Raw genomic sequence first — 15,418 nt, 5'->3', positions numbered from 1 at the left:
TTTAGTATTTATAAAAGTATTTTAAATGCTATTAGTATTACTATTAATGCATTTAATTTGATGAAAGTAAACAAACATGAAATATATTGGAATTCAGTAAAAGAAGCATTGAACAAGTGTCAGGCTGGAGAAGAGCTATGTTTTAAGGGTTGAACATATTTTAGTCTAGTTCCATCAGACACTTCAAATCATGGAAAATGTTAAACATTCATTTTATTTTCAGCTGAACCATACAACAAACCTAAGTAGTAAGTGGTGATGGTATCATCTGACAGGTGATGAAAATAAGGCTCATCAAAATGATTTGTTCAAGAACACAGAACCAGTAAGTTAAAGAACCAATGTTAGAACCCCGGTTTTTGGGTTTTTGTGTGTGTGTTTTGTTTTGTTTTTACCTCATGTTAAGGAGACAAAATCCAGAAACTGAGAGTAGAATTTAATGCCAGGGAGGTCAGAGTCACATAGCCTAACTTGAGGGTCAGAAATCATAATTCCCAACTGCTTGTTAGGATAGAACCCAAAGGAGATAAATTTACTGTGTACTCGCATTCTCTAGAGTGCATCTAGACTATAATGGATATACATATTTCTACTTCCCCCAAATTAGCCTTATATCCTAAGTATTGAAAGCAAGTTATGTGAATCTTCTCATATTAAAAATCAAATATCAACAAAACTGCTAGATTAAATTGGCCATTTGATATGAAAAAGATGATACAACAACTAACAAATTCTATGTATAAGTACAATAAAATTTAATAAATATAGTTACATTTCAGAAAGGCAAGCCCAAGGAACCTCATGTTAATTTTACCTAATACTTTAGTTACCTAGTATATTTATCAAGTATACTTTCTTACCATAATATTGTAGTTGACATTAATGGTCTCATTTTCATAGGGGGCATTCATTTGAACAGGTTTAATATCATTCTTTCCTTTCCTTACAACATCATAGATGGGATTTCGAGGTTGCTGGCTTTGTAGAATTTTTTTCAGTTGCTTTTCCAGAAGTTGTGGAGCATTGTTTACTACTTCAAAAACTCCATAATCCGCATTAAATCTAATTGCCTCTGAAAAGGTCTGTAAGATAGATTTGGGGAAATAAGGTCTTAATTTGTATAAACCAGAAACTCACTGTCTCAAAGAAGACTTGACACTTACATATATGCATATATACATACATAAAGTTTTGTGTACTTAATCATTACCTCTTCTCTTTTAGGAGCTTATAAATCCCTTGACTACAGATAAGGGAACCCACTGAATCCTTCCTTTCCAATGTACTTATGCCATGAAATAAGGATGTACTGTGGCAGAAATTCCCTTTGCAGTATCTCTGTGTTTCTTTGGAACTGGAAAGAAATACACACCTGGTCTCTATGAAGCAATGCTATTCTCTTAGGAGCGGGTGGGTTACTAGGGAAGAATGAGTAAAGGAAGAAGAAAAAACACTCGCGTTATCTCTTTCATCCCCAGGAGCCATGAAAGCTAAAGTACAATGCCTTGCCCAAAAGGATAAAATTAAGTACAATGTGTTCTTCATTTAAAACTATTTCAACACCGTTCCTCTCACTGTGGAAAAAAAGAGAGAAAGAGAAAGAGAGACTAACATTTCTGAGCTTTTCACAGTAATTACTAAATGTTGCCAAGTTTTATTTAAAGTCAGTCAGTTAATATACAACAATATTCAAACAGTGAGTTTGAATGCCAATTTGCATTAAGTAGCTCTGTAACTTTGAGTAAATAATTAAACATGTTTGGCATCTCCATCTCCATAACAAATAAATAGTGGATTGGCTCTGTCTTTTCCCATTTTGCCCTCCAAATCTAGAATCAAGTTTCCTTTTTCAGAATATTAACTTATTTTAGGATACCTTTAGTGAACTATTTACTCATGTAGATTAATTTATAAATGTCTATCCAGGTGGTAGAAGACATCTAGGCCTTCCCCTTGGATTAGTAAATGTCCTAGGGAGAACATCAATTCTTCCAAATTTTACTAAGAGATTGCTAGATATACCATAGTTAAAATTTAATAAATGGTAGGATGTCATAATATTGGAGTTAGAAATATATACATACATATGTAAAAATATCCATATATATGTACGTATATATACATATTTTTTAATTATTTTTTTACATTTATTCATTTTTGAGAGACAGAGCATATCAGGGAGGGGCAGAGACAGAGGGAGACACAGAATGTGAATCAGGCTCCAGGCTCTGAGCTGCCAGCACAGAGCCTGATGTGGGGCTCAAACCCACAAACCATGAAATCATGACGAGTCAAAGTCAGACACTTTCCTGACTGAGCCACCCAGGCACCCCAATACATACATATTTTTTTTAGTGCCAGATAACATCACATCTCTAAAGTCTGATCATCTCTAAGGAATTTAAAGTTCATGGACAATAGAATTCAATACGAAAGTCAGTCTACTGGCCAAAAGGCCTCAGGGCTAAGATTTCCCCTCAAAAATTACATGTATAGGGCAATGGACAAGTAATGACAAGTGCCAGTAAATTGTGTACAAGGTTTCTTCAATAAATATATTTAACTGCATGTGTCTTTCAAACATGAGATTCAAACAGGCATCACTTACCTGCATGTCAAATACGATCTCTGAATTATACTATCACTAGACTAAACAGATAAATGAGTCTGCTGATATCAAAGACAAGAGTCATTTGATAGGAGAAAGCAACTGAATTAAGCTTGGTAGAGAATGGACATAAAATATTAGCTGGGGTTGGGGAAACAGTACAGTATATTGCAAAAGACCATCTGGAAAAGATTTCTTCTAGTTCTGAGTATCCATGGAACAAGAGAGCAAGTTCGGCCTTTATTTGTTTTCCTTTCTTTTTTCTGCCTCCTACCCTCACACCTGGTGGACAGAGGGACACAAAGCTGTGATAATCCAAAGCCAAGAATGCCAGTTAGTTAGTTCTATGAACAAATAAGACATTTCCTGCTACTCAAGTTAGAAAAATAATGACCCAGTAAAAAAAAATTTAGAGGGACTATGACATTCTGAGACCCTCAGTAGCCAATGTTACTCAGTAGAAAGGAGTTAAGTTACAGTTGATATAAATAACGGAAGAGACAAGAACTACCGTTAACTGGCCATCTACCACGTGCAAGCATGTGACAGACACTTCAAATGCACTATCTTTCCACATTCCTGAGATCATTCTTTATTGAAAGTGGACACTCAAGATAGTTATGTGATGGACTATGGATTCAGAGCAATGAAGTGCTAAATCGGGGCTATCGAAAAAGTCTATCTGGTCCCAAAGACAGCACATTTCCCCTTCTTTACGATTTTATTGCATCACATACTGATAAAACTAGCATGTACTAACCACCTTCTCTAGGCCAGGCCCTGTGCTAAGCAATAACCCTATAAACATAGTGGATCTGGGATTCAAACCAAGGTGTTTTATCAGTAAAGACACACAAGCATGAAGCAGCATGGTACATGTGGGTAATTTTCAGCAGTTCCATGCAGTTAGAATATAACTAGAATAGCTCATAGTTGAAATTGTTTAAGGAACAGAGGAAAGACTTGAGGTAGATGAGGTAGATAGGACCAAATCATGGAAGGCTTTGCATGCCATTTTAAGAAGCATAAGCTTATCTTGATCCTTGAAATAGGATGGGATGGGAAAATCCTAAATTGGGAAGTAACTATGATTTGTGTTTTAGGAAGATTCTCCTGGTAGCAGTCTGGAGTTTTGTTTGCTGGCTCTTGAGTTGGTGAGGTAGAATGCTCACATCCCACAAGCAGAGCCATCCCCAGGCTCTCGGGAGACTGGCAGTTATCTCGGAGCTACCGTCATCAGAGCCAGGGTCAGGGTGGCAATAACTCGCTTGCATGGGTTACTGTCCCCAGCACACACAGGGGCTAGGGCAGGGTGGAAGGCAGGTAGTCAGCAATTACTTTCATTTTCAACTCACAAAGCAAAACTACGGCTGAAACAAGTGATCTCTTCGTGGATTTCCAGCACATCCCCTAGTGAGTGCACTGCAGAACTCTGAGTTCATGACTACAGACTGCTTTAAACACTGAGCTGACACATAATTTCAGTAGGCGTCAGTAGATGCTGTGGATTAGCTCGCTGAGGATCTGTTCCAACCCCCTGAAATGCAGAATCTGGACAACTAAAAACTGTATCACCCAGACTCCCGTGTGGTTCAAGTTACACGTGTGACTCAGTTCTGCTACTCATATGCACGAAATACTTGAATTCTGAAGCAAGTGGAGTAGGGAAGAGGCAGAGTCTATCCACCCTGAGGAAGGAAAGCTGAACGACATAAGTACATGAAAGTGAGGAGAGAAACTGGACAAAAAGAAGTACTTTACAAAAAAAAAAAAAAAAAGAAAAGACAACAGAAGCTAAGCTGTAATTGTGTCCATGATTAAATGACATGAAATTTAGCTACATAAGATGTTAAAATATTTAGAATTTTTAAATTTAAGAATTTATCTCAGTGGGGGAGGCACCTGGGTGGCTCAGTCAGTTGAGTGTCTGACTTCGACTCAGGTCATGATCTCACAGTTCATAAGTTTGAGCCCTACATCGGGCTCTCTGCTGTCAGCACAGAGCTGGCTTCAGATGCCTTGTCCCCCTCTCTCTGCTCCTCCCTACTCCCTCAAATCAATCAATCAATAAAAATTTTTTAAAAAGAATTTATCTCAGTGGAATTAAAATGTGATAGAGTCTATGCCAAGGGGATATAAGTGCTTTCTTATTTTAAAAGCCATGATTTCCAATGGATCTCTGAAGATCCTTAATAGCACTGTGGTTCTAAGATTATAAAAGGGGCAAATAACTGATTCAAAGCTTCCCCCAGTTCACTTATTTCAACAACGACCAAACTTTTGAATGCCCAAGGGCCAATTATTATCCTGAGCAAAGAGGATACAAGCTGAATAAAACACTTGCCTTTGCAGGAACAATACATGGTCATTCATTTTTTTTTTTTATGATGAAGAGTCAACAAAATGCTGAAATAATTTAAATTAGTGTAACATGCAAATGCTAAAGGGGAAATCTGTCCACAGAGAGACCATGGTAGTTAATACTAGAGGTTTTTTTTTATCTAGTTATTGTACTTTAAAAGGGATTTGGCTAACCTAGAAATCTATCCAGAAAAGGATAAGCAGAATGATTAAATGAAAGAAATGTTGGGTAAAATCACTTTGCTTTTCTAGGATTTATCATAAAAGGGGTTTTAATTAAACAATCCCAAGGTGCCTTGCTTCTTTGATACTCCATTGATCCACAACTGTCTCTCACAAAAAAGAAAGTATCTTCTTCTTTCTAATAAGATCATCCAATTCCACTGTTCCTTTGTTATTTTACTCATTTATTCAATAAGTTTCATTGAACACTTATTAAATAAGCTATCATGATAGATTTTGTATTGCCACATTGAGTGAGCCAGTCCAGAGTACTCTCCACAAAGCCCCAAATGAAAGGGAGACACAGATATGGCTTCAGAGTATGCTGATCCAACAAAGAAGAAAGGATGTAAATACAAAGAGACAGTAAAGACTCATCCTACAAGACAATGAGCCCTACAGTTGGCATACAAGGTGAAGTCATATTTAGTCAAAATTATCCCTTGAAATCCTTGAGAACACCCATAAGGTATAAAGTCGTCCTACTTCTCAAGAAGCTGATCACAGTGTTTCCTCTGGAATTGAAATGGGTTACTGATTCTTCAGTTAGGAGCCAGATGAAATGGTGGGCTTGTGTTTAAAACTCATGTTATACAGAGATATGCATGTTTAACACTAGAATCCCTCTCAGCATGATCAGTTCACTACTCTAGGAAAGGCGAGCAGGAAGAGACCATTGAGGGAACAGCAGATTCTCATCTTCTGGCTCCTATCCTTATCAAGATGCTCATGGATGCGTATGTGTGTGTTTATGGATTAGTAAAACAGACAAAACCATCCTCACTCTTTAAATCACCCTCACTCTCTCTGCAGAGCACGAGTAATTCATTTTGAGTAATAACACATGTATATTGATGAACTGAAAGCAGTTGGACATTGCTGAAGCTTACTAGTCAAGAGGGAATTAACAGGATACATGCCTGGAGAGAAAGGCAGAGGATGGGTTCATCAAAGACTTTCTATTATGTGCATAACTCCCAACTCACTCTCTAGAGTCTGTGGTTCTCAGAGTGTGGTGCCTGGACCAGCAACATCAGAATCACCTTGGAACCTGCTAGAAATGCAATTATCAGGCCCCTCCCTATAATGAGAAACTCAGAGAGTGAGGCCTGGTATTCCGTGTTAACAAGCCCTCAGGTGATTCCGATGCATGTTCAGATTTACGCTGCTTTAGGGTGATGGGGAGCCAGTAAAGAGTTTTCAGCTGGGAAGAGACAGAATCCAGATCAAGACAAACTTTAACACCCACCTTCTGTCCGCTACTTCATGTAGACTTTCCCGTGTATTCACATAAGTGGAGGGGATGACCATCTAGGTTCTGTACGCAGAAGAAAGAACCCTGCTCTTTATTATGCAAAGTCCTGTTGTCTGCTTTAAAATACATATATATATAAATCTTGGGCACCTGGGCGGCTCAGTCGGTTGCGTGTCCAACATTGCTCAGGTCATGATCTCAGGGTTTGTGAGTTCAAGCCCCACATCGGGGCTGCTCGCTGCTGACAGCTCAGAGACCACTTCAAATCCTCTGTCCACCCCCTCTCTCTACCCCTGCCCCCCTTGCATGCACTCTCTCTCTCTCTCAAAAATAAACAAACATTTTTAAGAAATCTCTCTCACACATCAAGTCCTTTGTTTTCACTATTTCTCAGCCTATCCACAAAACTCCCACAGTTGGTTTAGTAGGTGACAATAAAAGACATGTGAGGTGGGGGAGAGAGAAACGAACGAGGTAGGAAGTCTCTCTCCAGAAAAAGCTGAGTAGGCTGATTTACAGAACTCTCAACTTTTAATCATATGACAGGAAAAATCTTCAGTTTGAGCCTCAAACCCAATCCTCCGCAAGCTGCTGCAGACTGCTCTTTCCCTTGCTTAATTTTCTTATTTCAAGGGTATCGTTTTCCAAATGTTCTAAAACGAACTGACCTGAAGGCGGTGAAAGCTAACTTTGTAGTACCAGTCATCCATGTGCGAAAAATATTTCCACAGAAAAAGCAAGTGCACGAAAATATTTTTACCACAATAAATTGCTGGCTCCACATTTCTTTGAGAAGAGGAGGGGGGAAAAAGCCTGTGAATAATTAGTGATGTGCTTAAACTGCCAGCGGAGCACCACTGAAACTTACTGGGTGCCAAATTATTTAGCTGAACAGTATTTAAATTAAAAACTAATGACTAGGTTAATTTAATACATGTTCATCTCTGCTCCAACTCTGTCTCTCCTAATTGAGTTCCAAAGCTGTATTTTAAACATGCATCCTAGTCAGCGAATGAAAAACATGTGACTACTTGACTATAACAAGTCAGTTACCAATGACTTCTTTTAATCTAAGTTTTACTGTCATTTTAGATGTTTCACCATAAACTATTTGCTGGACATATTCACCAATGGGATGGAAGGAATCATGTGCCACATAAAATACATAGAAATATCCTTAGTTAATAAAATGAATTAACATTTGGTAATGTGAGTGCTTTATGTGTGAGCTACAAGGCTTATCAAAACACCCAGAGGTATAAACGCTGAACTAGGCAGTACTACCTACACTCTATCAACACCTTCAAAAATCAATCTCAAAAAGTTAAAAGTATTTAACTTTTGGCAGCGGAAGACCCAAGCCCTGCATCCCCCTTTATGCCACTCACTCCCCAAATCCGTACTCTCTTTCTTTCTCTTTCTCCTTACCCAACAATCTATCCAACATATAAATCCTTCATAAAGCTGCAAGAAATTATAATAGTTTACAGCTTAAAGAGAAAAGTGTGGAGAATCAGTCCCCAAAAAAGAAGTTATGGTAAAATTCCAAAGGCAAATAGCTAAGCACGGTCTGGCAAACACATGACATACCTATCCTTGCAAGGAGGGTATGGAACAGGCCACCCCTTGGGCTTCTGCAGACCATAAATGTCACAAACATTCTAAACCACCCACAGAGGACCAACCTAAATCTGTATGTGGGCTCATCTACCCAATCCCACAACAGTCACTGAGCATAAAACACACAAAACAAAACCAAAAGGGGAAAAAAAAATGTTTTCACACTATAGCACAGAAGAAAACTTAATAAGCAAACACTTGTCCGTAAAGGGTTGACAGAAAAAAAAAAAAAAAAAGACAACCTCCCAGACACCAAATGAAAACAATATCTGAATTTGAACCTGGCAACAGAACAAACGGAATGAAGTTATGAAAGCTAGGATTTGGAAAGTGCCATAATCATTTATAATAGCAGCAACTGTCCTGGATTCCCCTCATCAAAATAACATGGAGGCAGGCTACCAGCCATCAATTTCTGGATCTTACAATGTGTCCCATGGGTGTTATGGGGTAATGGAAAGAAGGAGGGTAGGAGCCAGAAAGCCTGATTCCTAGGCCCATTTCTGCCACAATCCAATCTGGGACCTTGGGCATGTCACTACAGATGTGGAAGAAGACTGAGAAGTCTCAGAAATCTAGATGACTTAAGGGAGGGACTTTTGGATTGAGAATATTATAATAAATATCTACACTGTCTATCTCAGGCTTAGATTGTTGTGGTTTTTTGGTGGAGGAGGAAATGGTAGAGGAGGTGAGGCAAAAAAAGATTAGAAAGTTTATTTGTTTATTTAAAAATTATCTTACATGGAAGATGTATAAATAAAAAAAAAAAAAAAAACAGAATCATCCTCAAAAAGCTTTTGGAGATACAGAAGAAAGGGACCTATCCTTGGCCTCAGGAAATTTATAATGTAGCTCCTGAGATAAAAATAAACAGAGAAGATTAATCAAATTTTCTTTAGCTGGGAAAGTCTAATCTCCCACCTACCATATATACCACCATAAAATATTCCCCAAAATGATTTCCCAACCTGTATCCAAATATCTCCAATCACAGGAAGTTTACTCCTGTGAATAATGTCATCCCTATTGTTCTGTTCTACTGTTAGAAAACAAACTTTAAATGTCTTTCTTCTGGTGATTGAAAATCAACTTCCTCATAAATGCTGGCCTTGGTTGTGCCCGCCAGCTTCATAGAACAAGTTAACCCCTCTTCCTCAATCAGATCTTGAAATACTTGGAAAAAAGCTGGCCCACTCCAACCCTTCTACCCATTCCCCAGCCAGGTTCAACACCCACACTTCTTTCAACCCTTCCTCATCTGACATGGTTTCCAGAGTGTTCATTGGCTGAATCTCCCCAAGTCTGGTTTGGCAGAGCAACTCCTAACCTGTGGCACCAAGAATGGAACACAATATTCCAAATGTAGTCTGACAAGTCAATACGATTTTAAAAAAAGACAAAGCAAAACATTTATTGAGTGCCTTCTATGCTCCAGACTAATATTTTTCTTGATTTTAACTATACCTCTGCTAATGCCCCCTAAAAATACATCAGCTTTGTTTCAGACCATTTCAGATTACCACAATAAAAATAAGACCAGATTCTGTTCCTCCACTGCCAGTTCTATAGTTCTTACAGCATAGTAGGACAAGTTTTTGAGTCGTGTGGACCTGGGTGGACCTTGTCACTTAACTAGCTGAGTGACCTTAAGCTGGAAAAACACTAGTTCACTTGCAACGTTTCATCCAAGACCCTGATAAAAATAATTTGGAAAGCCAAAGCCAATGACATATTTGTGTGGCACAGAAGTTTACTCTCCAGACTGACAATGACCTACTAATCTAATTAAGGAGTGACTGCCCCTCATGTTTCAGGATCAGAAGATGAGTTGGTCTAGTTAGTGAAGGAAAAAGAAAGAGAAGCACTAATTCTGTGCCAAGCACTTAACATACATTACCTTGTTTCATAACAACCTTATAGGATACTTACACTGTTTTCACAGAGAAAGATATCAAGGTATTAAGTAACAAAAGAATGTTTCTAAGATCACAGGGGTAATATCTGCCTCACTTCCATTACTAATCATTACACTGGGGCATGGACACAGGAAGAATATGTGTGGTCAAGGTGGGTGGGGGTGGCTCAGGGGAGGCAGGAAAGATTGTGCAGGATGACACAAGCTGAATGAAGCGGGAGGTAAAACTAGAAAGGTTAGATTCAGGCCACATTGCAAAAGGTCTTGAACTCCATACTAAGGAATGTGGACTTAAATCTGTAGGCTATTAAGTGTCAACCCCTACTGGCTACAGTTAGAGAACGTGTTCAAATATTTGAAAACTAACTTCACAGGTAATGATATGAGCTTTGGAGAGACAAAGCCGTATAAGTGGAGCATGTGTTGGGTGTATTATTTTAGATAGGCGTGGGAGGGATGGTTTCCTGAGTAGAGGTGACTTAAATCAGGGAGAAGGTGAAACAAGTATCTCAGGAAAGAGCACTCCAGCCTAAAGGGCCCTGAGTATGCTTGGCATATTCATGGTGGAGAAACATGAAGAGGGCCAGCTAAGCCGGAAAAGAATTAATAAGAGGAAGAGGCACAGGAAATAAAGACCAAGAGATGGCAAGAGCCAGATCATACAGGATTCTGGATTTTATTCTTAGTGTAATAAGAAGCCACCTTTGAGGGCTTTGAGGGCAGGAAGTAACATGGTTCCATTTATCTGTATTATTATTATTACTTTATTGCTATGATTATGCTTTACTGAAACTATAATACATTAAATTTATGGCTCCCTAAAATGCCAGTCCATAATGCTCCAAAAAAAGAGAGCTCAGTTTGACACATTTATTCTCAATAAACCCATGCTGGCTTCTAACTCTTAGCTAAGTGCTAATAAACCAAACATTACGAAGCTGTTCTAGAATTTTGCCTGGAATTTGGTTTGAGAATTCATCATTCTTTCTCCTCCATGTCCCCAAATTCTTTTTGGAAACCTATTACCATATTTCCCCTTCTCCTATCTTGTGGCGTGAAGCATGGGTAGTTAATAGGTAGATTACATTGTACCATATGTAGCTGCAAAGGAATGAGAGAGATTTTCATAGGGTGGGGGGGACACAGAATGAGAGAATGTAAAAGAGAAGGATTTGGAGAGACAGAAAACAGGAGAAGTGGCCGAGCTCGGCCACATGGGATATTTGAAAGGGTCAAACTGCAGGAGTCTGCTTGGGTGGGACGAACACATGACCACAGAGACACTCTGCCATCTCACCTGAAGCCTGAAACACACAAAACACACAAAAATGGTAACATCAATTCTGACTGGATGGCAGGACTATGGCTCAATTTTTCTTACATTTAAGATAAATTTTCTCTAAAGTATTGTTATATCACTTCTATAATTTAAAATAGATTAAAAAAAAAAGAAAGGTAGGGGAATTTATGTTCTAGAGCAAGTAAAAGTCAAGATAATCACAAAACTTGAGATGATGACATGTAAATCTTGAGAAATTGAAATCAGACCCAATATAGACATTTTTCTTTTTAAAATGTCACAAAAATTAGAGGAAAAATGGAGAATGCAGAGCCTAGAGGAAAGACAATATACTCAAGAAGAGCAAAATTCTGACAATTTTGTGATGCTGCTGGGTTTTTTATAATACACAACTGGATGATGAAAAAGTTGCAAAATCAGACCAGGGGCACCTGGCTGGCTCAGTTGGTTAAGCGTTGGGCTCTTGATTTCAGCTCAGGTCATGATCTCACAGTTCATGAGTTTGAGCCCTGCATCATGCTCTGTGCTGACAGCGTGGAGCCTGCTTGGGATTCTCTCTCCCCCTCTCTCGCTCTGCCCTTCCCCCACTCACGCACACAGGGACACACTACCTCAAAAGAAATAAACTTTAAAAATAAAAAAAGAGGGGCACCTGAGTGGCTCAGTTTGTTAAGTGTCCGACTTCAGCTCAGATCATGATCTTGCAGTTCATGACTTTCAGTCTCATGTCAGGTTCTGCTGCCAGCTCAGAGCCCGGAGCCTGCTTCAGATTCTGCGTCTCCCTCTCTCTCTGCCCCTCCCCTGCTCACACTCTGTCTGTCTGTCTGTCTCTCTCTCTCTCAAATAAATGAATATTTAAAAAAAAAAGAAAGAAAGAGAAAAAGAAAATCAGACCAAACAAGAACCCATGAGGTATCCTGTACCATCACTCGGGCCTGTTGCTGGAAAGCGAAGAGGTGATTGGTGTCTCAGCCTAACCCCCATAATGGATCCAGAGGCCTGGCTGTGCCAAATGGGGGAGAGACCACAAATTATTTTCGAAAAAGGAAAATAAGACAAAACAACAAACATGCATGCATAGATACATACATACATGCAAAAACTAATCTAGGCAAGAGGGTGCATCTAGTACTGTCTCTTCAAAAGACATCTTCAGTGGCTAGGCTTTAAGAGATTCAACATATCATGGCCCACTCCCACTCTCACCATTACTATTTAACAGAGTACTCAAAGTCTTAGCCTCGGCAATCAGACAACAAAAAGAAAGAAAAGGCACCCAAAGTGGCAAGGAGGAAGTCAAATTTTCACTATTTGCAGACAACATGATACTCTATGTAGAAAACCCAAAAGACCCCACCAAAAAATTTCTAGAATACATGAAATCAGCAAAGTCGCCAGATACAAAATCAACATGCAGAAATCTGTTGCACTTCTATACACCACAAATAAAGCAGCAGAAAGAGAAATCAAGGAATCAATCCTATTTGCAATTGCACTAAAAACAATAAGATACCTAGGAATAAACCTAACCAAAGTGATAAAAGATCTACACTCTGAAAACTATAGAACACTTATTAAAGAAATTGAAGAGGACACAAAGAAATGGAAAAGCATTCCACACTCGTGGATTAGAAGAACATTGTTAAAATGTCTATACTACCCAAAACAATCTGCACATTTAATGCAATCCCTATCAAAATACCACCAACATTTTTCATAGAGCTAGAACAAACAAGCCTAAAATTTGTATGGAACCAAAAAGACCTGAATAGCGAAAGCTATTCTGAAAAAGAAAAACAAAATTAGAGACATCATGATTCCAGATTTCAAGCTATATTACAAAGCTGTAGTCATCAAGACAGTATGGTACTGGCACAAAAAGAGACACATAGTTCGGTGGAATAGAATAGAAAACCCAGAAATGGACCCACAACTATATGCTAAACTTACCTTCAACAAAGTAGAAAAGAACATCCAATGGAAAAAGACAGTCTCTTCAACAAAGAAAAATGGGAAAACTGGACAGTGACATGCAGAAGAATGAAACTGGACCACTTTCTTACACCATACACAAAAGTAAATTCAAAATGAATGAAAGACCTAAATGTGAGACAGGAAACCATAAAAATCCTAGAGGAGAACAACATCTTTGACCTTGGCTGGAGCAACTTCTTATTAGACACATTGTCAAAGGCAAGGGAAACAAAAGTAAACATGAACTATTGGGACCTCATCAAGATAAAAAGCTTCTGCACAGCAAAAAACGAAAAACAAAAAACAAAAAACAACAATCAACAAAACAAAAAGGCAGCCTACAGAATGGGAGAAGATACTTGCAGACAATATATCTGATAAAGGGTTAGTATCCAAAATCTATAAAGAACTTATCAAACTCAACACCAAAAAATCCAATTAAGAAATGGGCAGAAGACATGAATAGATACTTTTTGAAAGAATACATCCAGATAGCTAACAGACACATAAAAAGATGCTCAAAATCACTCATTATCAGGGAAATATGAATAAAAACCACAATGAGATACGATCTCACACCTGTCAGGATGGCTAAAATTAACAACACGAGAAACAACAGGTGTTGGCGATGATGCAGAGAAAGGGGAATCCTTCTGCACTGTTGGTGCAAAGGCAAATGTGTGCAGCCACTCTGGAGGTTCAAGAAACTAAAAACAGAACTACCCAGCAATTGCACTACTAAGTATTTACCCAAAGGATACAAAAATACAGATTTGAAGGAGTACGTGTACCCAATGTTTATAGCAGCATTATCAACAATAGCCAAACTCTGGAGAGAGCCCAAATGTCCATTGACTGACGAATGGATAAAGAAGATATGACATACAAATATATAAGTACACACACACACACACACACACACACACACACACACACACGCACACACAAAATGGAATATTACTCAGCCATCAAAAAAAGAATGTAATCTTGCTATTTAAAATGATGTGGATGGAGCTAAAATGTATTATGCTAAGCAAAGTAAGTCAATCAGAGAAAGACAAATATCATATGATTTCATACATATGTGGAATTTAAGAAACAAAATAGATGAATATGTGGAAGGGAGAGGGGAGAAGAGAGGGAAATAAACCGCAAGAGACTCTTAATGATAAAGAACAAACTATGGTTTGTCAGAGGGAGGTGGGTGGGAGATGGACTAGACGGGATCTGGTACTAAGAAGGGCGCTTGTTGTGACGAGCACTGGGTGTTGTAGGTAAGTGAAGAATCACTGAATTCCACTCCTGAAGCCAAAATCGCACTAAAATTTAAATTTAAAATAAGTTTTAAAATTTTAATTAAAAGTAACATATTATGGCCCACACCCTCTAAAATTACTTGTGACATTTTTATATTCCAAAATTTCCCTGGTAAATATGTTAATGAAAAAAGTTTTTGCATTTGTATAATAATGAAAACCCTTTCTCATCTTTCTTTTATTTGAAATTCCTGATTAACTTTATTTGCCAAGCACTGTTAAGTGTTTTTATGCATTCCCATCTCACTTTCCCCAACCCCCTTGATACTTAAGTATATCAGTCAATACTCTGAAAGACTAAAATTCTATTATTTGGCATCCACCTATGTCTTATTTACTATTAATATAAAATTCTAGTTAACGTAGACACAAATTCCACTTTAATATCTGTACAAAAGGATGACAATAATTGCCTAGAGTCAAGAAATACAGTTTTTTTTTGATATTTTGTCTTTATCACCTCTGTTCAAAGCCTGAAACAGTGCCAAATACAATAGCATCAGATTTTGTACAGAATACTTCTTTTCTAGTTTATCCACATTTAGTATTTTTATTATTATTTTTTGTACAAAATACTTTTAATGGCTAGAAAAATTCCAGCTTTCAGGGTGCCTGTGTGGCTCAGTTGGTTAAGCATCCGACTTTAGCTCAGGTCATGTTCTCACAGTCTGTGAATTCGAGCCCCACATCAGGCTCTGTGCTGACAGCTCAGAGCCTGAAGCCTGCTTCAGATTCTATGTCTCCCTCTCTCTCTGCCCCTCCCCAGCTCATGATCTGTCTCTCTCTGTCTCTCAAAAATGGATACACATTTAAAAATTGTTTTAAAAATTCCAGCTTTCTTATT

General features: G+C 38.3%; 1 protein-coding gene across 14 annotated transcripts in view; it reads right to left on the bottom strand.

Annotated features, from left to right (window-relative positions):
- Window positions 1–15,418, bottom strand: part of RGS22 (regulator of G protein signaling 22) — a 177,600-nt gene that overhangs the window by 144,859 nt on the left and 17,323 nt on the right. For 13 of the 14 annotated variants that reach the window (XM_086696058.1, XM_086696049.1, XM_086696048.1 and 10 more), the window contains exon 4: window positions 861–1,082. In XM_086696058.1, the coding sequence (XP_086552184.1) occupies window positions 861–1,082 (222 nt within the window). Of the gene's footprint in view, window positions 1–860; window positions 1,083–2,608; window positions 2,919–15,418 lie in introns of those variants that run through there. The other variant, XM_086696054.1, reaches the window with a different exon arrangement.

The sequence above is a fragment of the Puma concolor genome, chromosome F2 (genome assembly GCF_028749965.1).
Source record: "Puma concolor isolate L17-30 chromosome F2, mPumCon1.1.hap2, whole genome shotgun sequence".
Taxonomy (NCBI): domain Eukaryota; kingdom Metazoa; phylum Chordata; class Mammalia; order Carnivora; family Felidae; genus Puma; species Puma concolor.
Note: the sequence above shows the minus strand (reverse complement) of the source record. Positions and strands in the feature narration are given on the sequence as shown.